General features: G+C 41.3%; 2 protein-coding genes across 7 annotated transcripts; one reads left to right on the top strand and one right to left on the bottom strand.

Annotated features, from left to right (window-relative positions):
• The first annotated feature begins 1,823 nt into the window (after positions 1–1,823).
• On the top strand, positions 1,824–14,327 carry LOC101167291 (glycine-rich cell wall structural protein 1.0). 6 transcript variants are annotated; one of them, XM_011477816.3, is made up of 23 exons: positions 1,824–1,987; positions 2,957–3,004; positions 3,272–3,331; positions 3,413–3,445; positions 3,562–3,678; positions 3,782–3,865; positions 4,203–4,232; positions 4,358–4,402; positions 6,450–7,286; positions 9,381–9,443; positions 9,516–9,563; positions 10,398–10,451; positions 10,554–10,583; positions 10,657–10,692; positions 11,945–12,004; positions 12,226–12,270; positions 12,356–12,397; positions 12,534–12,596; positions 12,862–12,936; positions 13,198–13,230; positions 13,439–13,477; positions 13,787–13,843; positions 13,948–14,327. In XM_011477816.3, the coding sequence occupies exons 1-23, from the start codon at positions 1,930–1,932 to the stop codon at positions 13,950–13,952; spliced, it is 1,962 nt and encodes a 653-aa protein (XP_011476118.1). In that variant the 5' UTR covers positions 1,824–1,929; the 3' UTR covers positions 13,953–14,327. The 6 variants fall into 6 exon arrangements, with proteins under 6 accessions (XP_011476118.1, XP_020560737.1, XP_011476120.1 ...); XM_011477817.3 differs by having other exon boundaries at positions 1,827–1,987; positions 3,559–3,678; positions 12,537–12,596; XM_011477815.3 differs by having other exon boundaries at positions 1,827–1,987; positions 3,559–3,678.
• Positions 14,328–15,107: 780 nt separating this feature from the next.
• Positions 15,108–22,887, bottom strand: LOC101167041 (perforin-1). The gene is made up of 5 exons (XM_004071237.3): positions 22,785–22,887; positions 17,917–18,479; positions 17,687–17,825; positions 16,647–16,858; positions 15,108–16,551 (listed from the first exon to the last, which is right to left on the bottom strand). The coding sequence occupies exons 2-5, from the start codon at positions 18,447–18,449 to the stop codon at positions 15,693–15,695; spliced, it is 1,743 nt and encodes a 580-aa protein (XP_004071285.1). The 5' UTR covers positions 18,450–18,479; positions 22,785–22,887; the 3' UTR covers positions 15,108–15,692.
• Positions 22,888–22,976: the final 89 nt, after the last annotated feature.

Genomic DNA, 22,976 nt, shown 5'->3' with positions numbered 1-22,976 from the left:
TAAGTTGCCGAAAAACAACTGTCTTTTTTCAAAGTTTAACCAAAATATGTGGTTCTTTAGTCAGACGTTTGCATTGAGCGCAGTCAGTGCATGGCAGATTCCTACATAAACCTTTGCATTGTGGCTGTTTTAAGACCCACCACAGTATAGACCATAAGGTGGAACCCAAAGGCTGCAGATGCTCCCAAGGCCTGATGCATGTGTATCGTTACTCGATACAAGCGCATGTACTCACAGTTGGGAGAGGTTTGGTGCGAAATGTTGTAGCCGCGCAAAACTCGTAACTCGTACTCCAGGCTTTTCCATGAATCAAAAAAGATGCAACCCATACGTCACTAGCACGTCGGGTTCCCTGGTCAGGTTTAACTAGTAACTCGCGTATGACAGCTACGCATTTTGTATATGGAGCCCAAAAACTGACTTAAAACTGTGTTGCGTATGTAAACATAATGTAAAGCCAATGTAAACGCATGTAAATGCGTGATTATATTGACTTTTCATGCTGCATTCACACCGTCCACGTGTGGCGCGATTTCATGGAAGCACATTTAGCCGGTGGTGTTCGCATCAGACACGCAGGGAGCGGTAGGAAGTGGGATACTTCTTCTCTAGTATTTTTACTGTTAACTAGCGCTTGTCCGCCACCTACAGTGGGATGAGGCTTGACGTGAAATGTTGACGTGGTGCTCCAGGCTTTTTTCTTTCACAACTCTATTCCGATATGTGAACAATTCGGTGTCATATAGATCAAGCCGGGGCACAAAAAAGCGCAATTATTGATTTCTCCTCTATGATAGTGTCTACAATGGTTGGCACTTCCGACAAATAATTACCAAAACCGCGTCCCTGATTGGTCACAGTTCGGCGTTACCACGTTTTAACAGCCAAGAAGTTCAACCGGTTAAACTGACTGCGCGTGATCAACGAACGTAACGTAACGTAGAGCCCACGAACGGACTTAAACACTTGCGTAGCGACGCATGAATGCATTTCCAAGGAAGTCCAAAGTTTGAATCGACATGCGTCTACATAGACTTTTCATTGAAAGTGGACGCGTTTGGTGGGAACATTAGACAAAAACTGCAGGACTGCGTCAAAAATAACAAAACAAAGCAAAAGAAGTCAAACAAACTGACATCAGTTGAGCCGACTCTATTCAGGGTCGTTTCTTTGCCTTGTTGCCATAATTAATAGTAATTGCAGCCTATTTCTGTCACAACTTAAGCTGCAGATGTCAAAACACAGACATAATAATAATGATGTCACACATCCTTATTTGACTTACTAGAACATTTAAACAAACTTTTTCTTGCTTTATTTTTTTTAGTTTTTGGTGTGACATTTGGCTCGTTTGCTGAAACCAAGAACATCAAACCAATTATGTGTAGAAAAAAGAACATCATTGTTCCTGAATGAGACTGCTGTGTTTTCTCAGCTCTGTGAAGGAAAAGTAATGCAGGTAGACATTCATCTGCAAAAAATAGCAGCTCTCAAATACTTTTCACTGTACAATTGTCCTTTTAGTTAGGACAGTTTTTGTGCTTAAAATGCATATTTCGTTGGTTTTATCTAGAGTTTTTGCACATTCTGTTGGTTGATTTACTCCATAATCAAATCAGAGGATTTAGAAAAAATTGTAGACCAATTTTCCATAAATTTTCATTTATCCTCAGCCAGGTATTAACTGTATTGGAAAAAATCTCCAGGAAAAAGTGCTGATCTCACATCCCTCGTGTTTATGTGCACTAGTGCGAAATGTATGTTTAGAGGGCAGGACTGGTCAGGGGCGGACGGTATCAGACAGAGAAAAAAAACCCTCCAACATATAAAAGACATTAAAGGGGGGAGCTCTGCTTTAAGTCCAGTCTTGCATTCGGTCTGGTTCATCCCCCCGCTGTCTTCTTTGCACAGAACCCGGCCGGCTCCATCATGCTGCTTCCAGCGCTGACTCTGCTTCTCTGCTTGGCTCAGCAAACTCTGCAGGGCGGTAAGGAACCCACAACCCCACCAAAGAATTTCAGATCTCGTTTTTATCTGGTTTGGTTCGTTAGCTGATCTTTGTAACTTTTAACCACATCTTAGATCTCATCAGTTCTTACGTTGCCTTGTATTCATATTTTGTAAGATACTTTACAAATAAATTGCTTCATTACATTTAATCAAGTGCTTAAATTTTGCTATATTAACAATTTTATTTTTACAATATTGATAGGAGCTGTTTTATGAAATAGAGTAATTATAATTCTATATAATGGAACATAATGTGTTAAAATACATTTTACCTAAATATATGAAATGTATTGGGACAAAATCACCGTCTATTTTGAACTGTACACTTTTTTTTCTTTTTTTGTTTTTAAAGGTTTTAAATGTACACGTTTCACTGTAAAAACTTTATTTTTTAATTTTTTTAATAAAGTCAAATTCATCAAAGGATTTGCAGTGGGATCAGCGTTTCGTGCGACTCGGCCTCACATACCTGTTAGATTTCATGTCCGTGAGACGGAGGGAGAAAAGAACGCTGCTGTCTTCCAGACTTTTTTTGGCTGCAACATCAGTGACATCATGTGCTCTCCATCTTATAATTTCACTGAATCAAAGGATGCAATGAAAAAAAATGGCAGCTGCAGGTCAAATGTGACAAGCCGCTGCGAGAAGAAGGAACGGCCTCCGAGTCTGATCTGCATCAATACATGTCTGTTTCTGTGCTCCTCCAGTGAGAAAACAGTTAAAGCAATTGAAATGGGTTGTGAAATAGTTAAAAATGCACTGTTTTGTACATCTTGACTTACTTTTTCTTTTTAAAGTAACTAAGAAAAAGCTTCTAGGAGCAGAAGTGTCCTGAGTTTTAGGCTGTATTCGATAGTTAACCAGCCAACCAGTGGAGGACAGATCACTTTTCTTTCCTTTTTTTGTCTGAATCATGTAAACAGTTGCATTTTTCCTATCGTTGCAGGAGTTAAACCGCAAAGTGTGGCTTATGGGAGACCCCTGGCTGCTGGAGGTAAACTTTTTTTTAAAGTAAAATCCAATTATTCCTCTAAAATAAAAAATAAAAATTGATCAATATCATGTTTACTGCTTGGAAGCTGTTAAGTTGTGGCTTAGAAATGTACATTCTTTTATTTCTGGGATTGTTTTTGCCTTCATGTGTCAGTATTGGAATGAATCCTGGAGGTGGGTCTTTGTCTGAACAATGACGCTCCTTCTTGAACCCATTTTTGCATTTCTTTCGGGTGAAAGTATCCTGATGGGTTTCATTTCTGTTCAGTCAATGGGGCACTTGGAGCACTCGGGAGCAGATATGGAACCAAAGCAATGAAGACTGGAAGTAAGCTGATCTTAAAGACCTGCATTCTGAAGCTCTGATATTTTTAGTGGGGTGACATTTTGCTTGTGTTTTGAACCTCAGTTGGGCGTTATCCTGCAGCTCACCTTGGCACAGGTAACTTGCCATCAAATTTCATGATTCAAGTGTTGCAGTTTTTCCAAATCTTTGCCTGTAGTTCAGAGAAACACGCGTGTGGACTCCTAAGAGTTTGCTGCTTTGCTCCTTAGCAGGAGGATACAGGAATCTTGGGTTAGGAGGAAGAGGCGCGATGAGACAGGGTGGATATGGAGCCATGCAGGGAGGATATGGAGCCATGCAGGGAGGATATGGAGCCCGGGGAGCCTATGGTACAAGCCTTCACTGACCACTGTGTTTTACTGAGAAAGGACCAATTTCCCCATGTGGTGAGAATATTCAGTGGAAAAAGTTTTGGCTGCCTTGTGTTTGCAGGAGCCGGTATGGGGACAGGAATGGGCCTGGGACCTGGATTTGCAAACGGACTGGGAATTAACTTGGGCCAAGGAGGGAAACGCGGTGAGACAAACTTTTACTAAAATGTCAAATTCTTTTATTGTGATTGGATGACAAAAAGGTCCAGGAGCAATCTTAAACTAAAGGCTTACAGATTTAGCACAGTTTTTTCTTTTATTCTTGCTTCATTTTGCTTTTTTTTGTTGTTCTGGGCTGCAGATTTTTTGGTTTCATTTCCTAACATCAATCCCAGCATGCAGTGCTGTGACTTTAGCATTGCAGAGCGTCGTTGAGAGACAGAAGATTTCTGTGCTTTTCCGTCAGACGGGTGGAAACTGTGTGTGATTGCACATAAAATAAACATCATAACTTTGTGTCTTTTATGACTGTTTCCATGCAGGATATGGCGCCGGCCTTGGCGCTCTTCCAGGTACAAACTGTTTCTTCGTTCAGATCTTTGTTTTCTTTCCTTTTTGAGAACCGAATTCTTTTCTGTATGATTAGATTTGTCTGATGTTGGGAATAATCTGTTTGATCCTGTTTTTATCCTGTCAGGATATGGAGGTTTTGGAGGAGCTGGCTATCCTGTCTCTCGTCCAGGTGAGTGTCGACTCCAGTCTTAGCTGGGCCTCCCGTCACGTTGTGAATGAGTGTCCTACCTGCTTATTTTGTCTCTTTTTTTATGTTATCACTGCATTTCTTTCTTTCTGCTGCAACTTTACATTCCTGTCATTAGTTCTTTCCAATGAATTCTATGGAGTTCAAACTGAGAGAGGATCCTAAGAGCATAAACCTGCTTGAAATCATAACAACTACTGCTCTTAATGAGTGGAGGCTCTGCGTTTGTTGGGATTTATGCCCATTAAATGAAGAATCCACCCCAGTTTCAATCTTCAAACTGTCTAGCTTTCTGCTGTGCTTCACTTCAAAGCCTTTTTATCTATTCTTCTATCTCATCTCAGTTTAATTTTATCACCAGTACAATCAGCCTAGTTGTTCTTCGTGAACAAATTTGCTTTGGTTTAAGTAAAGATCAGTAAAGAAAAGAAAACAGAACCTCCGACCTGAAACTCCCTTGAAAAACAACATTTTTTGCTGGATGAGTAAGCCAAAGTCCTCCTCCTCTGACTCGATGACCTTGCTGCTTCACATGCATTTTTTTGCTTCTGTCTTTAGATTAATGAGCTTCAACGTTTTTTTGTTTTTTTTTTGCACTCAAATGTGGTCCCAGAATTTAGATGAGCAGCTAGATGTTGAATCTTCAGCTGCCTAACTGTATATATTCCTGTCAGAATATTTTGGGAGTCTTCGTCTTTGTCAGCCAACCTGCTGGTGACCACAGAACAATTCAGATTGGACCAATGCAAAAAAACGGTCCATCTCTTTATAGCCTGTGGTTGAAACATCCAAGTGTGGGACCTTTGCCCTGAGAGAGCTGAAGTCACGGCTGCACATTTAGTGATTGCAGACAGTGGGTCCCCTTGTTCGGATGTTTGGTTTGACCCATCCCATCCCAGATGATACAGTATTCTCACCATTCTAACTACTAGAATGTGGAATAAGGACACAGCATTAACTGTACGTCATACATGCGCGCAAATAACATTTACCTCACAAATTCTTCACACTTACCACACACACGACAATGGTACGTTCCATTTTCATGATGTGCCTTCAGCTGGCCGCACGAGCCTCAAGGGAACCGTAAGACACACCTGTGCTCCCCCTTAAGATGCGACCACTCCCCTATAGGACCCTCCACAGACAACCCAAAAACCGTACAGGTCAACCCCAAAAACAGGTACAGGTACAGGAACAACTAGTTACTGCCCCTCCATGATGTCATCATTAGCCGCCACTGGTGAGCTGCGTTGAAGCATACCTGCCAGCGCTTGGAAATCACATAACAACATCGGTTTAATAGCTCTAGAAAGTCATACAAAAACAAAAAATCAATTATTACATTTAAATGTGAACTCCTGCGTCCTTTAGAGCACACCCACGTAAAGTTTCTTCTTCGCCCAGAAGAGGTGGAGGGATCCCCAGCCTAGAATCGCCATGAACGTCTTTCTGACATAATCGGAAACAACAAAGCTTCAAAAACCAGAACTTTGCTGAAGCGACACAAACAGGTCCTAGAAGGTTTCCAGTGTTTTGTCTGTGCAGGAAACCCAACAAGAGCTCATTCCAGCGAGCCTCATTTTTTAATTCTGCCTCTTGTTGCCGGAGTGAACAAATGCTAACTCCATGACAGCATTTCTATACATGTTGGGCTCCACTTTTTGCATCATTTGTGTGCCAGACACTAATGATGCCTCTTTGTGCTTTTGTCAATGTTTGATGGCATTGCCACAGTTTGTGTTCTAATGCCATATTTTCCATTTTTGTGTCGTTGAACTGACACGCTCATGTACTTTTGCAGTTGTTGTCGTCTTTCCTCCTAATTTTGCCCAGAAAGCAGATTGTGTTTCTTTCATGAGAGTGGTGAACTCCTGGATGCCCTAATGCTATTTGAATTACTGAGTTTGGCCATTTTATGTTTAAAGATCACTGTTTTTTTGTTTCTTTTGACTGAAAACAGCATTCAGAATCTGCTGTGTCCCAACTGTCTGGAAGTAGTGAATCCATGATGGTATTTCTCTGTCAGGTGTGTCGGCAGCAGGAAATGGTGGACCTGATGTGGCCGGTCTGGGCCAAGCTGCTCCAGATCTTAAGAGAGAAAAGAGCACAGCTGTAGGAAACCAGTTCGGCGATAAAGACAGAAAAATTGGACCTGAAATGCCCGGCATGAGGAGGACCGGTGTTCTCGGTCCCAATCCTCCTGAGTCACATTCAGGACTCGAGGTCAAACGCCTCGATCCGCTCATTCGGTCTTCAGATCTTAGACCTGCGGCTCCGCTTGACACACAGCTGGGGATGCTTGGTCTAGATGTTTCAGGAGCTCACGGGGTAGGGCCCCTTGGGGCTTTGGTCCCTCGAAGAAAGGGGACATTAGGTCCTGAAGCCACTCCAGCTCCAGGAGGCAGAAGAGGGCAACTCCCTTTAAGCAAAGACAACATCAGAACTCTGGGTTCTGCCTATTCACGGGTACACAGTGCCAAAGACTTTGACCCATCCATCCAGCAAATTCCTAAAGCTAAAAACTGCGGATCCCCTTTGTCTGAAGTATTGCAGCAAAAGGAGGGAACTTATCGACCTCTGACAAAAGACCCCAGAGGCAATGTCTTCTCTGTTCAGGGGCAGGGAAGCAGAGATTATCTACCTTCTCTGGCAGACAGGCAGGATGCCAAAGGACCACTGGCTAAAAACAAAAACGGTCCAACTGAAACTCAAGGTTGGGACTTTGCTTTAGTTGGAAAAGAGCGTGATGCTCATGGCTTTACTGGCGAGGAGGCGAGGCGCCTTTCACAAGCTGAAAGGATAGAAAGAAAACCAAAAGCTCTCCCTATCCCAGGACAGGCTGAGAGGAGAACACAGGCAGCAAGTAAGCCTCCTCTTCTTCCCCATCCATCTACATAACGCTTTCTCCTTCTCCTCTAGTGGGATCTTGTCTGCATTAAATGCTACGTTCACACCAGGCTCAGAAACGCACATTCCAGCATCCACTTCCAATGAAAAGTCCATGCAAATGCCTTTTTCGGGCTTCTGTGTTCAAAAGTCTCCCGTTCAAGCGTTTTTTTGGGCTCTACGTAGAAAACGTGTTAGTTAAACAAGCTGAACTTTGACCAATCAAGGACTCAATCATGCAGGAGATATTAATAAGTGCAGCTTTTTCTCGGCAGAATTATATGACACCAGGTCTTTCACAACATTAAGCAATGCTTTGGTTTTTATGCTCCACTTTACGACCACACCTCAGAAACCTCTGTGTTCTTTTTGACCTTGGACGCCTTTTCAAGACACTTAGTTTAAAACAGTTTCTTTCATCTCTAAACGTAGGTCCATTCTTCCAAAATCTGACCTAGAGTTGGTCATCCAGGCTTAGGTTATCTGTCTTGACACATCTGTTGTCGCCCGCCTCCAGCTTGTCCAGAATGTGACTTGGAAAGGAACCAATAGAAGGGCACAGCCGCAACTGTTCTATGCCTATTTCTGCCCCAAAAGGTCAAGCGCCCAATTCAATGTCTGATATGGTCTTTGGACCTAAACCTCCTAAAAGTCCTGAGAACAGAGTTTAAAACTGGTGGAGACCTGCCCTCTCAAGGTGTAGCCCCCAGACTCTGCCGTTAAGCCTCCTTATGGCTGAATCTGTTGCTTCTTTTAAAAAGATTCTTTGGACATTTTTATTCAGACGGGTTTTTAGCTAACTTCTGCATCTGACTGCCTTTACTTGTTTTAACTTTTATTGTATTTTACCTATTTAGTTAATCAAATTTGAAATTTTACCCTGTAAAAAGTGCTATATAGATCAATTTCATCTACTTCTTTATCTTTCATTGGAAAAAAATTGCCATATTTGCACCGCTTCAACATTTTGCATCAAGCCTCTTCAAGCTTTGAATACATGTGCCAGTATCAGGTAACAACAGATCTGTGTGAACACTCTAGGCTAAAAGCGCATACAAAAACCCACGTTCAGCGGGTCCACACATGCCCGGGGTGTACGTAGCATTGTACTATGTATAATTATGATTGCATGATCAATTTTTAAATGGTTGGTACTTCCGTGTTCTGAAAAAGACGCTACCCTTTCGTCCCTACTGAATGAGAGTCCTTGATTGGTCAAAGTTCAACTTGTTTAACTTTTAGTGGGTGTTTAAAAGCGGCACTCTGTACGTAGAACCGAAAACAGACTTAAAAATATGTGTAGCAATGCTTGAATGCAGATAACCTGCATTGAGGTGCGTTTCTACAGACTTTTTACTGAAAGTGGACGCTCAAATGCACGTTTCCAAACTTTGAACTGTAACAACTATCCTCATTGGTATCTTAGGAAGTTTGGATTACAGTTCAAGGTTGTATTTTACTGGACTGTAACAATTAGGAATAAAATCTTTGTTTTGTCATTTCCCTCTATGTTCAAACACATGTTGTGCCAGACTTCAGCCTCACTTGAGAAAAAGTTTTGATTTTGTCTTTAATAGTTTCTTAAAACGTGTCTTTTATGGTTCCCTGAGTTATTGTGCAACTTGAAGTGATGGAAGGAATTATTTTACAAAGTTTATTTGAAAAAACGCTGCCAGGCTTTTGTTGCCTAATAAAGGCAACATGATCCAAAATCGTGTTCTTGTTCATTGTTAAAACATTTTTTTTTCAATGGAAAAAGGCATGTATTCCATTGACATACATGTATTTATTTTATTTGTTTTATTCTTCCCAGTAGATTTTGAGAAACGACTCTTTTCAAATTAGGACAAATGTAGAAACATTTCTTTGTTGTCTCATTCCTGCACATGTTGCTTGGTGTAGTCCTGCATAGAGTTGATCACCTTTTCAGTGATCAACTAGATCAGAATTTGTAGTAAAATGACAGTATGCGCTTTCTTGATGCTTACATCTGCTTTGCCAAACAGTAGTCAGCAGAAGTGGATAAAGACAGGATGAAACAGCCGCAGTGATCTGCTGGATGTCTCCTCAGGTTATCCGGCTGGAGCAGGAAACTACCTGGGAGCCAGTGTGGGAGCTGGAGGCTACGGAGCAGGTTGGTTTTCCCCTTGTCACACATGGAAGGCTGTGCTGCTTTCTTTCACTCCCTTAACATCTGTGTTCACAGGTCTGGGGCAGGGGGCTTACCTGGGAGGTGCAGCTGGAAAACATGGAGGTTAGATTGTAGAAGTATTATTTGTGCAGCGTCAAAGATGATTGGCCATATGTATGTTTTTTTTTACATACATTTTTCTCCTAATATAAATGTGAAGTTCCAGCTAATGGTGTGATATGACAGAGTATCCTCAGGACGGTGAGGATGTGAGACCGTTCTTCTTTCTGTTCACCTTCCTTCTGCTGCTCCCGTTCTTGTTGTGAACAGAAGTTTAGCTTCACGATTTTCCTCAAAGAAAGCTGCTGAGGAGCTGAGCTCCAAGCCAGACAGAGGCTACTTTGCCTACTAAATGAATGATTTGCTATTAAAACAACATCCTGTGTCTTCTTCGACTTCCTGAAGTTCCAGGAAGCTGATGAAGACACAGGATGTTTTCTTCGGCTTCCTGGAACTGCCTTCCATCTCAGGAGACTCTCAAGTAACACTTAAAGAAAAAATAAGAAAAAATATACAGGCTTTTATTTTGGCGGCTCCCTTGACCCTGGCTTTAAGTTGTTGCTATGGCAACTTTGCATCGGTTTCAATCACTGACTTAATTGTAGAATGGTTTTTCTTTATTTTTGATAGATTTGTTAGTTATAAGACTGAGCAGATCAAAAAACGTACAGTCATATTAATAAAAAGAAGAGTTTTTTAAAAAGATAGAACTCTTTTAATCTAAGATTCTGACCTTTTTTTTGCTCAAAATTATGAATTGTCTTCAAATTGAGAGCAAAATTTAATTTTTTTATTGAAGGAAGCGTTAATCTCAGTCAGGTGTTGTATTTACTACATTAATGTCTTTCTGACATAAAAGCAGCATCATAAAAGCCGTTTGAACGTGTTTTATCTCAGGTTATGGTGACGGATTAACCGGATACCTTGGTGCGGTGGCAGGGAATGGTTTTGGTAAGTCAGAGGAGCCTCAGAGCTGACGCTGTGTCGTCTGGCTTTCAGCTCAAGCTGCTCTCTCTCGGTGTTTGTTTACCTTGTTGTTTGTTTTCTCTGCAGGTGGAGATGCTGGAAAGACTTTGTCTGCAGGTTTTGTTCTCGTTTGTTTTGCATCCCTCTCAAAACCACTCTGCATGCTTCAGCTCGTATCTTCTGTCCACAGGTTACGGGAACGGATTCGGAAACGGTTATGGCACTGGTGAGTCCATTCCTTCAGCTGTTCAGGGGAAGCTTGTTCTTTTAAATTACAGACTTAATTACAGGGGAGGAAATAAGTATGTGATCCCTTAGTGATACTGCAAGTTTGCCCACTAAAAAAGAAACTGACAGTCAGTCATTTGAGCAGTGAGAGATAGAAAATCAAGAAATCGACACAAATTATTTGCCTCTAATTGAGGGAAATCAGTTTTTGAACCCTGTTGCGGGAAAGAGTTAGTGTTTTGTGGCAAAATCCTTATCAGCAGCACAGAGATCAGAGGTTTCTTGTAGTTGATCAGTAGGTTTCTGCACATATCAGGAGGAATTTTGCTCCAATCTTCTTTACAAATGACTTCTAAATCATACAGATTTTTTTTGGTAAAGCTGAGCTTCAGCTCTCTCCAAAGGTTTTCTATAGGATTAAGATGTCTGGCTGGGCCACTCCATGAACTTCGGTTGATTTGTGTCACTTTCCTGTTGAAAAACCCATCCATGACCCCTTTTAACCCCCCTGGTGGAGGCAAAGGATGTTTGATTTGGTGGCACATGGCTCCACCCATCCACACGATGAAGTAGCCCTGAGCAGAAAAACACCCCCACAACATAATACTTCCACCTCCATGCTTGACAGTGGGGATGGTGTCCTTGTGTTCATAGGCAGCATTTCTCTTCCTCCAAACACGACAGGGTGAGTTGATGCCACACTGCTCAGCTCACCTTCTCCCAATCCCTCTTTAAATCATTAAGGTGTTCATTAGTCAACTTCAGGCTGGCCTGCACACGTGTCCTCTTCAGCAGGGGAACTTTGCGAGCACTGCATGATGTTAAACCATTGATGTTTAAAGTAGTACCAATGGTTTTCTTGGTGACTGTGGTTCCAGCTGCTTTGAGATGAACAACTAACTCCTGCTGTGTTGTTTTAGGAGCCCCAGAGCTACAGGTGGATTGATGGTCATGTTGTCATGGTAACCTCCAGCTTCTTACTGATGGTGTTTTGGTCAATTGTGGTCTTGTGCAGGTCTACAGTCATCTCCCTTAAATCCACTGAAAGATCTTCCGTCTTCACATGTTGGAGGTGTATTTAGTTCAGCTGGCTGGTTGATTAGAAGAGTCTAACTGGTCGGAACCAGAGTGAACCCACCATTAGGAGGACAGACTGTCAGTTTCTTTTTTAAGTGGGAAAACCTCCAAAATCAGCAAAGGATCAAATACTTATTCCCTCTACTGTACCACTAATAAGAACTATGTTTCAGGGCTTGATTACCCTGCAGAGTTAGCTGTTGGTGCTGAGTACAAAGCAGGAAAGAGTAAAGGTAACATTAAGCTGCTGGAAACCTCTAACAGGTGTGAGCACTAACCTGTAGCTGCTGGAGCTGAGATGAGTGACAGCTTGAAGAATCACAGGCTGGGTGTCTAACACAGATCCAGATCGCTTTATTCCAGGCGTTTCTGCACATCTAGATGCTTTAAATAATATTTAGCCTTTTCAGTGAAAACTCAACGCTTACCTCTTCATTTTTTCATGACTTTACAGCGCTGGGCAACGGAGGTTATGCTGCACCGGTTCAGGGGGCCTTTGGTGAGGAGTGCACATTTCTGTTGCGTCATGATTCTGTTGAATCAAAGGGACATCCACACTTATGAGCTGTCTCCTCCTCTTGCAGGAGCTCTCGGGGCAGGGCTGGAGTCAGCTGGTGGAAAATACGGTGAGTGCTTCTGCCCCACTATGACTCAGCGCGGCCTTATAACGCATCAGTCAGAGTTGAAGCAGGGCGGTTGTCATGGGTAAAGTGTGGCTGGAGATGTGAGTCAGTCCGACTGAACGATGTTCCTTTCTCACAGCAGGAGGAGCAGCTGCTCCGGCTCATTATGGAAATGCTCCGGTGATTCCTGCTGCTCTGGAGGGTAAGAGCCGCTCAAACAGGACAATGGAGGCCCCATCCCTGCTTCTCCACAGCTTCATTTATCTGTGAGGAGAAGGGGGTTTAAGTCACACCCTTCTAAAGATAATAGACTGCTCAATTTGGAGACGTTTGTGACTGAAAAAGCTGCTCTCGCTTGGCCTGAACTCAGTTTCAGTGCAGCCAAGCACCCAAATGTCAGCAGTTTGTGACACCCTGACAGCTTTTCACAACATCACAGCTTTGTTGACGGTTTGTCGCTGCTGTAGGTGACGCCGGATACCCGTATGCTGCTCAGCAGCTCGGCCTCGCAGCTGAAGGGACCAAAACCGCCAGCAAATATGGTGAGAAAGAGAAGTTATTTGGTTAAAACAAGCGTCAGAGACGCAATGGAAACTTGTCTGTTGCTGTGGGTGTTACCCAGTTTGTCTTAGAAACCACTTAACATTTTTGTGGTGATGGAGTCACTAGAGCAACCGTGCAGAGACTACAAATGTAAAGACGGATTGAAGAGAGGGTTTTTTTTTGTTTGCATCCTTTCATTACTTCTGTGTGACTCATCATGCAAGTCTCTGCTTGTGCTTAACGGCTATATGTTATTTCAGGAGCCACTGAAGGATTTGGAGCTCAGCAAGCAGGTAGAGTTGCAAAAACATTCTCTAAAACCCAAAGTCTTCAATCACGCCAGTGTCCTTGTGAGCTTGACCTTTTTTTTGTGTGTGTGTGCATACATGACCTGTTTGGCTGAACACTCCAGCTTCCTTTCATGTACCAAATAAAACAGCTATATTTAACTGCTGTGTTTCCTCTCCTTGTTTCATATGTGCGGTTTTCAACTTTGTTCAGGTTTTGGCGTGCAGCTCGGAGCAGCTCAAGAGGCCTTGGGTAAGACATTTGAACAGGTTCTTCCTCTTTTCTGATGAACCCCCTCTCACTCTGCTGCTTCTAGTAATCCTAGTCATGTGTGTTTTTTCCACAATGTTCTTTTAAAAGGTAGCTGAGTACATCTTGTTCAGCTTCAGCTTTTATTGTTGGTCTGAGCTTCATCTCTTAGATATAAAGAGGAAAAGCTCTCTTCTTGGGTTTGTTTAGTCAGTTTTTATTCATGTAAAAGGAGAATACTCATAAGGATTCACCTTTCCTTTCTAGTTTATTGCTAACCTTTTTTCTGCTCATCCGTGGTCGTTCTCACAGGGCAGCAGCAGAGCAAATATGGAGGAGTGAATGGCGGGCTGGGTAATGGTTACAAAGGTGATAACACATTCATTTTAAGACCTTTTAATGGTTTAATTTTAAAAAAGTTAGGTCAGAAAACAGCCAGGATGCTAAACTCCTTCATTTGTGTTTTCAAACAGGCTGAACTCAAAGGAGTGGACCTCTTGACGTGATCAACAGCCCAGTGTGATGCTTTTTACCTGTTCGTATGTGTTTTAGTCTAGTTTGTCTTTGTCTTTTTAGCTTGTATTTCTTTGTACGTCCATGTTTGACACCATTTTTGTTGTTTGCTAAAAGAAAAGAATGAATTTAAATCCTCTGGTGCCCCACCGGCTCTTTTCTGTCAGAGCAGGTGGTGATTTTTGAACAGAAATGAAGACACGAATGGAAAAAAAAAGTTTGTCATTATTGTCATTTTCTGTTCTGAACCAATAAATTAAATTACAAAATTATGTTAGACCAGTGGTGTCACAGTTTTCATGAAGATGCAACCCTGTGTTTGTCATAAACAGTAAAAAAACAAACCTTGTGCATGTGTGTGTACACAGGAAGCAGAACCACTTCCCTTCTCACCTCAGGTTCTACTGCGAACTCTGAACGAACCAGTGAAAACATGAGACTAAGCACAAGCAGCTGTAATGCTTTGCTTTTATTCTGCGGATGCTAGAAAAACACACAAACTCGTATTAAATACATCAAACATTTCACATAAATATTCAGTTAAATATGGAGAGTGATTTTAAGAGTTTTTCAAGCATGTTTTTTTTTTAAGATCCTGTAAATACATTGTTAAAAGTAATGATGAAATTTACGGTTACATAGAGAAAATTATTGAAAAGGTTAATGCTGCATTCTGTATTTATGTTCTTTCGGGTTTTTTTTGTGGCTAAAACAAGTAAATCCATGTTACACATCCATCTGTCTTCCAAACCCTCTGACTCCCTTTTGGGGTCATGTTGCTGCTGCTGGAGCCTATCCCAGCCACTGCTAGGCAAAGGCGGGGGTACACCCCGAACAGGTCGTCTCTCTACCGCAGGGACACATCAGAGAAACCAATTCAGCTATGAAGTGTATTTTTGGAATGTGGGAGGAAGCCTGAGAAAACCAGCACATGCACGAGGTGAATGTGGAAACTCCACACAGAACCCATCTGGGATCCGAATCAGGACCCTCTTTTGCATAGAAAATATGGTGGGCGGGCCACAAGCTACAAGCTCCCTGCTCCATTCTGATACGTCCATTTGTAGCCAAATAGATCCATGTTGGTCTTTGTTTTGTCACTCTGCAGAAACTATAACCCAGAACATGACTGTTTTAAAATAATTTTTGGCTAAAAACAACAATCATAATTAAAAGACAATTGGGAACGCTCTGAAAATAGATCAAAAGATGATCGGAGGGAAATTATTAATGCCGGTGCAGATCTTTTGTACGTTTTAGAAACAAAATGGGATTCAAATGAGAACCATTACTTTAGAAAATATCTAATTATGAGAAATGGGAAGGTGTTTTATTATAACGGAAGGAGTGGGTGTGTTGTCGATGTCTGCAGGCAGGTTACAGTTTTTAGCAGGACTGTCCAAGCGGATGGATAATGTTTGGGTACAGGGAGCTAATGTGAGCAACAAAAGCTGAAAACATCGTCAGGAAGTCACTTTTAGGCATGGGTGGTGAGTTTGTAATGGGAATCGGACCCTCGATATGTACCAATGTTGATTTAAACAAAGATTGAAATAGAAAAGTGTTGTCTTCCAGCTGAGCAAATCTTGGTGGAGATGTCTTGTTAGATTGATGAAAGACTTCATGATTGGATGTTCATTGACTGGACCGCTGTGGTGCAATCTGGTGGGGATAGGTAGCCACACATAACATTGCTGTTTAGCCCTCAGTTGAGGTTGTGAGTGAGATTCGTGGATGAGCGATCTTTATCCACAAATACACCCATCTTCAACAGAATGGACTCTGGAATAGGGTGAGCGTGTCGGGATGTGTACATCTTCCTCAGGCTTTGATTCATCGGGGAAGCCTCATAGTCCGTGCACGACTTTCCTCCCAGACTTGGAGCACACTTCACCTCCCATTTGTAGTAGAATCGGCCGTGCTGCAGAGTGCACACATCCTCTTTTGTCCCGGCGGTCAGAATTTCCTCACACCCTCCCAGCAGGTCGTCGTCCCAGCCACTGTCCTGGTCCCAAACTTCAAAGCGGATGATATTTGGGGAAGACAAATCCATTGAGCCCAGGTCGACGATGTTCTCCCAGTGTGGATTGTTGTTGTTGTTGATGACAGGAGAACGATGAACCTGCTGGTTGTTGACCAGGACCTTCACAAAGCCGTCTGTGGGGGTGGAGTGGTCCCCCCAGAGATCCAAGGCTCGCTGTACTGTAATGATGACCCGGGCCATGCCCTTCCGAGTTGGACAGCAGTCCGAGTTTACAGCGGGCTCGTTGTGGCACAGACAGACACAGGAATCTCTTGAGTCGCTCTTGATACCGGCCTGGCAGGGTTGGCTGCAGTTCTTCCACAGACCTTTCTCCAGGATGTAATGGCGGATGGCAGAGCGCAGGTTTTTCCTGACAGGGTCCTTAGGACTGAGTAAGTCATGAAGGGAATCGAGGGAGTATGAGAGGATGTCGGGATACTGCGGCACGCTGCTCAACCAATCCTTGTAGGCTGATGGATCTTTTTTAGCAGAGAACAGAAGGTCTGGTTCTGTGGTATGACCGCCTCTGATTTCTGTCAGCCTGATGGTGAGAAGGTTTGACAAGTGAGCACATTTGTTGTTTAGAAAGAATTGTTGAAAACATTTAAGAGAATGTTTGAAAGAAAGGTACCGCACCTGTCTGTGAAGAAGTCTGAGAACGCTTGCTTGTTGTCCAGCTTGTTGGAATCTTTCTTGCAGTGCTTCATTTCTGTTTTCGCGCTCATTTTGACGTTTGCGGACGCCTCCGCTTCCAGACACATTTGAACCTCCTCGGCAGAGAGACCCTGCAGGCTGGCCTCGCACTGCCTGATGCTGGTCACAGTCTTAACTTTGCCCCCCAGCTTCACCTGTGGCAGAAAATTTCACACCGTCAGTCACCCAGAAGGGATTTTACAGATTTGAGAAAGACTTGTCCAAAACTTTTGAAGAAGCCCGACTTGACTGATTTGAACGTTAACATCACTTAACGTGACTGAAAAGAAACAGAGCAAGAAGACATAAATTAAAACAGTGTGTTGAGAATCATCAGAATAAGAAAAAAAAAGTTGTTGTGACGATTGAAACATCTGTGATTGTGACTTTGGTTGCTAACAAAACGAAAACCCAAACGTTTTTAAAGCACATCTGTGGGCGATTAATGGTCAAAGTTGTGCGGGGCACACAGGTGGCCTGCACACATTTTTTAAAAATAAGATTGTAGACTACTCAGTGAAAATCTCAGAGCACTTTTTTGTCGAGTATGCTGCAGGTGACAGGTCATAGCGAACACTCATACAACACACAAAGGTCAGTAAGGGGTGGTGGATGTGACACAGGTGTGTCATACGTTTTTTCAACCCCCGACTCTACACACTGCACAATAATAGATAATCGAAGTAACACGCACTTGCTGTATCCTCATGCCACACTATAGCCATTGGTGTGGTGCTAGATCTGGCGCCTTACTGACCGTGTGCAAATGCTTTAAGGACAGGATGTGCTAATCAGTTGCCTGTATGAGTTTACTCAACAGGTTCAATGAGCGATCTAAGATCTAAGAATTTTCTGTGGGCCGATTACGTGCCCCGTACAGATTTGCCCATTTTTCATCCGTAGGCGGCCCATATCCACCCATACGAACAGTTGTGACTAATGGTTAAGGCATAAAGGAATATTCACCTCCCATTTTCACTCACCTTCGTGATGTAATGGGTGCCGAACTTCTCGATGACTTTGTTAAATATCTTCCTGTTTTCTTGGGTGTAAACTTTGGGGAGCTCTCTGACGGCTTTACGAAACTCTTGGTGCATCCTGGGATGGCTCGACACTCTGTAGCTGCATTCAATGGAGAATTTAAACAGTGATTGATTTCTGGTCACAGATTGAGGTGGGAGTGGGAAGCATCTTCAATCAAATCCTTTCTTACCTGTAGTACTCACAGGTTATACTGTTAGTAGAAAAGCTAAACCTGTCATTTTTGGTTTTTTCCATTGCGTATTCGGCCAGTTTAGAGTTGGTTCCAGCCAGCATCACCGACCCGCTTTTGTCAGTCACCTCCATTTCCAGATCCACCTTCCAGTTGTTTTCAACAGAAGAGGTGCTGGACTCAACCAGAGACTCGCTGGATTTGTGAAGTTTGCTGGACACTTTGCCGCTGCAGGAATGCTTCGCCCTCCAGTCCACCACAGATAGAGGTAACTTCTGCTTTTTCATCTCCATATAAGGGTTACTGCACAGGGTGCAAGCCTTATCCTTGCGTTTCCATTGGTTCATGTCGAGCACAAAAGCCCCCTTACGCTCCATTTTTGTGATGTCGAAGCCTTCTCCCGCCAAATTGGAGCCTGGAACAAACTCTGCCTCCTGGCACTCTTTGGGCTTCCCGTCAGTGCACGTCTGAAGAGTGCAGCGAGGTAAGCAGAGGAGGAAGAGCGTGAGGATGATGATGTGCCACAGGAACATGTTGCTGTTTAGTTGAATGATGGATAGTGCCTAAAAAAGAAAACAAAAAACGAAAGAATCGGAACGAGTCTCTTACATTAGCATGAGGCTGTAAAATGAGAAAGGAAATGTTTATTTCTACAGCACTTTTCAGCCCAACGACAGCTTGAAAGGCAAGGTCTCCTCTGGTTTTAGAGCGGGTTATGGGGATTTGTAAAAGTTTTTGGTTTGTAGATCTCAGGGACCGAGCCGAAGAGTTCAAAGGTCATAAATGTATGCTGGAGTTTGCCCATACAAGACAACAGACAGCTTAAATAATTTATAAACAATTGTAAGACTCTGTTCAATTGTAAAATATTACATTTTAATGACAAGTGGACCTTTTAGTAGTTTGAATTAGTTGTAATTACTTGTTTTCAATAACCATATGATACACTTTTTTGTTGCAAATTATTTACATTTTTTAAATGACTGAATAATACATTGTTTATAAATAAATAAAAAAATTAGCAGTAAACTCTTTTTTTTTTTTAATGAATCATGCACTGACCTAATAGCATTTGACGATGACAAATAAAAGTTTCTAAGTTTCTATCAACCACTACGCCTCGGTGCAGCTCTCTCAAAGATCAATTTAAATTATTATTGCTGTGAAGACTAACAACCTGTGAGATTAATTAATGAATTGATCCTTTCACTTATTTCACACAGTCACTGAACCACGTTAAGCATTAAAGCTCACCGTCCCAGAAATGTTTTAATGATAGACTTTAAACAGAACTTGAATGAAATAGAACTTTATCGATCACATGAAGGAGATATTGATGTTTTACCACAGCTCTATGAAAACAGCACAGAAAGAATAAATAACACAATAAAAGTGTCTGAGAGGCACTGTAGAGTCTAATAGCTGGCAGGAGGAAAGACGGGTGAAAGCGCTCCTTCCTGCAACGAGGACGTTTCAGTCTCTGATTGATGGAGAGAATGCAAAATATACAGAATATTTAGTATAATAATACAGAATATTGAATCCAAAACCTAAACTAACGTGAAAAATGCTCTTATTAGTCATCTATCAACTCCTTATTGGAGCAGAAGCTGTGCTTTTTTACCTTCTTCAAGGCTTAAAACTGGCTGAACTGCCAACCCCTGTGTGAAGAATGGAGGTCAGTGTGTTGACCAAGGGCACTTCAGCACAGGGGCAGGCAAAGCAGGGAGTGAACCTGCAACCCCCCGATAAGTACAGTAAGCAGTAGTAAAAACAAGTTATTTTGTTCGGCACAGAAATGCTTCTCTTTTTCGCCAGTGGAGAAGGTCAGCTGGGTCTCCGCTGAGTCTTGTGATCAGCTCCTCTCCACTTCTCTTTTTGGCAACAAATAAATTTATCTTCAGATCACTAAAAAGCAGATGTAACAGTTGATGAACTTCTGTGGTTTCCTCAGAATCTCTTATCTGCTTTGAAAGCAGATCTCGCTCTCATTCTTTGCGCCTCTGATGTGTCAGAACAAGCGTGCTGAACTCCGCTTTCATTTGAAATTTGTTTTGAAAAACGCATAATTTGGCCACGATAAATACATGCTTTAGAGCAAAAAAAAAAGCCATTTAGTTCAGTGTCCTACAGACTAAAACCCAGCGAGAGCCGCAAAGTCCCACTTCACCGTAGGCATACAAATCCTGCATTTGACTCCAGAGCCTCAGGTTGAAGAGCCTTACTATAGACCAACAGTTTGATGCAACTCAGATGTAGAGTCAGAGTGTCTGCTTTGGCAGAAGTAACACATCTTTTTTTTCTGGCTCTCAAGGATCTCTGCTCTGCAGAAAACCTGCAGCATTTTGTACAGATTGCAAATGTTTGAAAGATAAAATATAAAAAAAATATATAAAATATAAAAAAATATAAATAAAATATAGAAAAAACAGATTTTAGTATCACAATGTTTGTTAAAGAAAGGTTGAGACTGTTCTTTGATAAAATGATAAGATAAGATTTCTACAACAGAGTATAAGGGCCACCATAAAAGTACGGTATTATATAAATATATAAAGAAGAAAGTCATAAAAGTATGAGAAATAAGTCAAACATTTACAAAATAAAGTCATATAATTTGAGAGACAAAATTTGTAATTTTAAATGAAAGAAGCTAGGCTTTTTCCAAAACAAAGTTGGTTGTGTAAGCCTCCATCGACCTTACACGAAAAGACAAAATCCATCACTGCAGCCACTTATGTCGATGCCACTAAGTTTATAATCGAACTCCTTTGCCACAATCTCCCAATTGTGTGACAGTTTGAACAATTTTCTGCACATCATTTTTTAATGTTGCTATAGTTACAGTCAGGGGCCTGCAACCCGAGGCTCTGGAGCCACATGGGGCTCTTTTACCCCCTCCAATGATAGAAAAATGAATAGTTTTTTATTTCAAACTGTAAAGTAAGAAGTAACTGAGTAGTACGGTAAAAAAAAAAAACTTTATTCAACTCATTCACAAACAATTTAAGTAAGTTTCACACATCAAACAAAATTGTTTTAACATATTTTGTACCACAGAAATCTCTAGAATTAAGGCGCACTGGACCATAAGGATGATTTTCTATTTTTGAGCAAAATTGAATCATTTTAGGTGCACCTCATGGTTTGAAAAAGTAAGTGTCACTTAATTAACTTAGATTCACTATTTTTTCCAGGAAGAGGTGAACCATAGAGGGAAAAGAGATTTTTAAATCACTGCTGACATTTCACTGCCTATTACTACATTTGCTGAATTCAGGTGACACAGGGGGTCTTTTATTTTGAAAGGAAGTCATGTGAACCTCTGTCAAAAGTTAGAAACGTTTTCATATTTAAAAAGAAAGGCTAATATGTCTTTATGTTCATGTTTTATTAATGACAATATCACAAAAATACAGCAGTGTCTTAATCTTCTACAAGGTGAAATGAGACTTTGCAGCCGCTGCTGGGTTGTAGTTGGTGCAAAATCGATCCGAACGGCTCATAAAATGTTTAAGGTTGCAGATGCCTGTTTACACCAATATAATGTGGACTTGCTAAAAGACTTCCTCATTTGTGGAGCCAAAGTTGACGTAAACGCTCTAGAGGTCTCCTCTACTGAAATATGAGGTTGATTCTTTTTTGTTGTTGCAATTTTTTTTAGCCTTTTGCATCATAAGTATGACTTTATGTAATATATTCTCAATTGATAAACTTGTGAAATTTTAACTTTATTGTTGTAAAAAAAAAAATTATTTCTCATAATCTTATGACTTCATTTGTGGACATTTTTTAATCTCACATGTTTGTTCCATGTTGACCGACAGACAAAAAAGTAGTCTGAAATAATTTATGAACTGGAGCAATGTAGTTCAGGACTTAAGTCTGTTTGGAGCAGACATGGACCGTTCTATCTATATTTTAACTGTCAGACATGTATACGGAGCTGCAACTTTAGAAAAGTGTGGAGAAACTGGTCACTATTTGCACGTGTTTTGTAAATAAATTATGGTAGAAAATCTTGGAGTGCTTCGTACCATTAAAAAAAAGCAGAAAACAGAGACATCACACATTCCCTGTGTGCTGATTTTCCCCACTCCCCGTTTTGAGGCAGAAATATAAATAAATCTTTAATTGATATGAAATTAATCTCAAAAAAAGGTTTTGTTAAAGTTCAGGAAATTTCCACTAACCACTCAATGGAGCCCCTTAACAGACCTGAAGGACCACACCACAAGTAAAGGTGTACTGTTAAGCTAGTTGCATCAAAAAGGCAAATACTCTGCTCTTTCTTTCATTACAACAGGGTTTCCTGAAGTGTGAATGGTTTCAAAATAAAAGCAGCTCTTAAATAGAAATTGTCCATATCTGTGGATTTGTCTCTTTAAGTTTGAACACGTTTCTTTAAACTTGCTTGTTTCCACAAAAACAAACTTTTTGCTGTTTGTTGATATATAACACTCATAGACTTGTAAAGTAAGGTTGTTTGTGTTAATATTCTGCATTTGAGGTTAAAATTGCAAATAAAAAAAGGAAAATTTGCTTTTCTTTGCTTTTCCCTCAAACACTCTTCGCCGTCTGCTCTTTCACGCACCAACAAATTTAAAAAAAATTTCATGCTCTACCAGTTTTTCTTTCAGAAGTAAAAGTTATAAGTATGAAACATGATACAGAAAAGACTTGCATAAAGGTTGGTGCAAAGTTTTTACAATGCAACATGATTAAACCACTTCCTGTAGCAAACATTTTGAGATGTGGTCCACAGAAGTTTAATTTTTTATCTATATATTTATATATATATATACTTCATACATATACATAAAAAAGCAGAAGTAAAACTTTTCTATAGCTCATGAGAAGAAACTCACCGATCTTTCCAGTTGAAGCTGAAACTGACTACTGCGAGAATGAACGTTGGTGCTTCAGGTATGACTGACAGAAGGAGGCAGTGAGGGGGTGATGTGACAGTGGTCTCAAAAAGACAAGAGGAAAAAAAAGGTGGTTTTGCTTCAGTTTCATTTATGCTGATTAAACGAGCTTGAGAGGTTAGTGGTCTGCCC

Source organism: Oryzias latipes, chromosome 8 (assembly GCF_002234675.1).
Source record: "Oryzias latipes chromosome 8, ASM223467v1".
Taxonomy (NCBI): domain Eukaryota; kingdom Metazoa; phylum Chordata; class Actinopteri; order Beloniformes; family Adrianichthyidae; genus Oryzias; species Oryzias latipes.
This window is presented reverse-complemented; position numbering and strand designations above follow the sequence as displayed.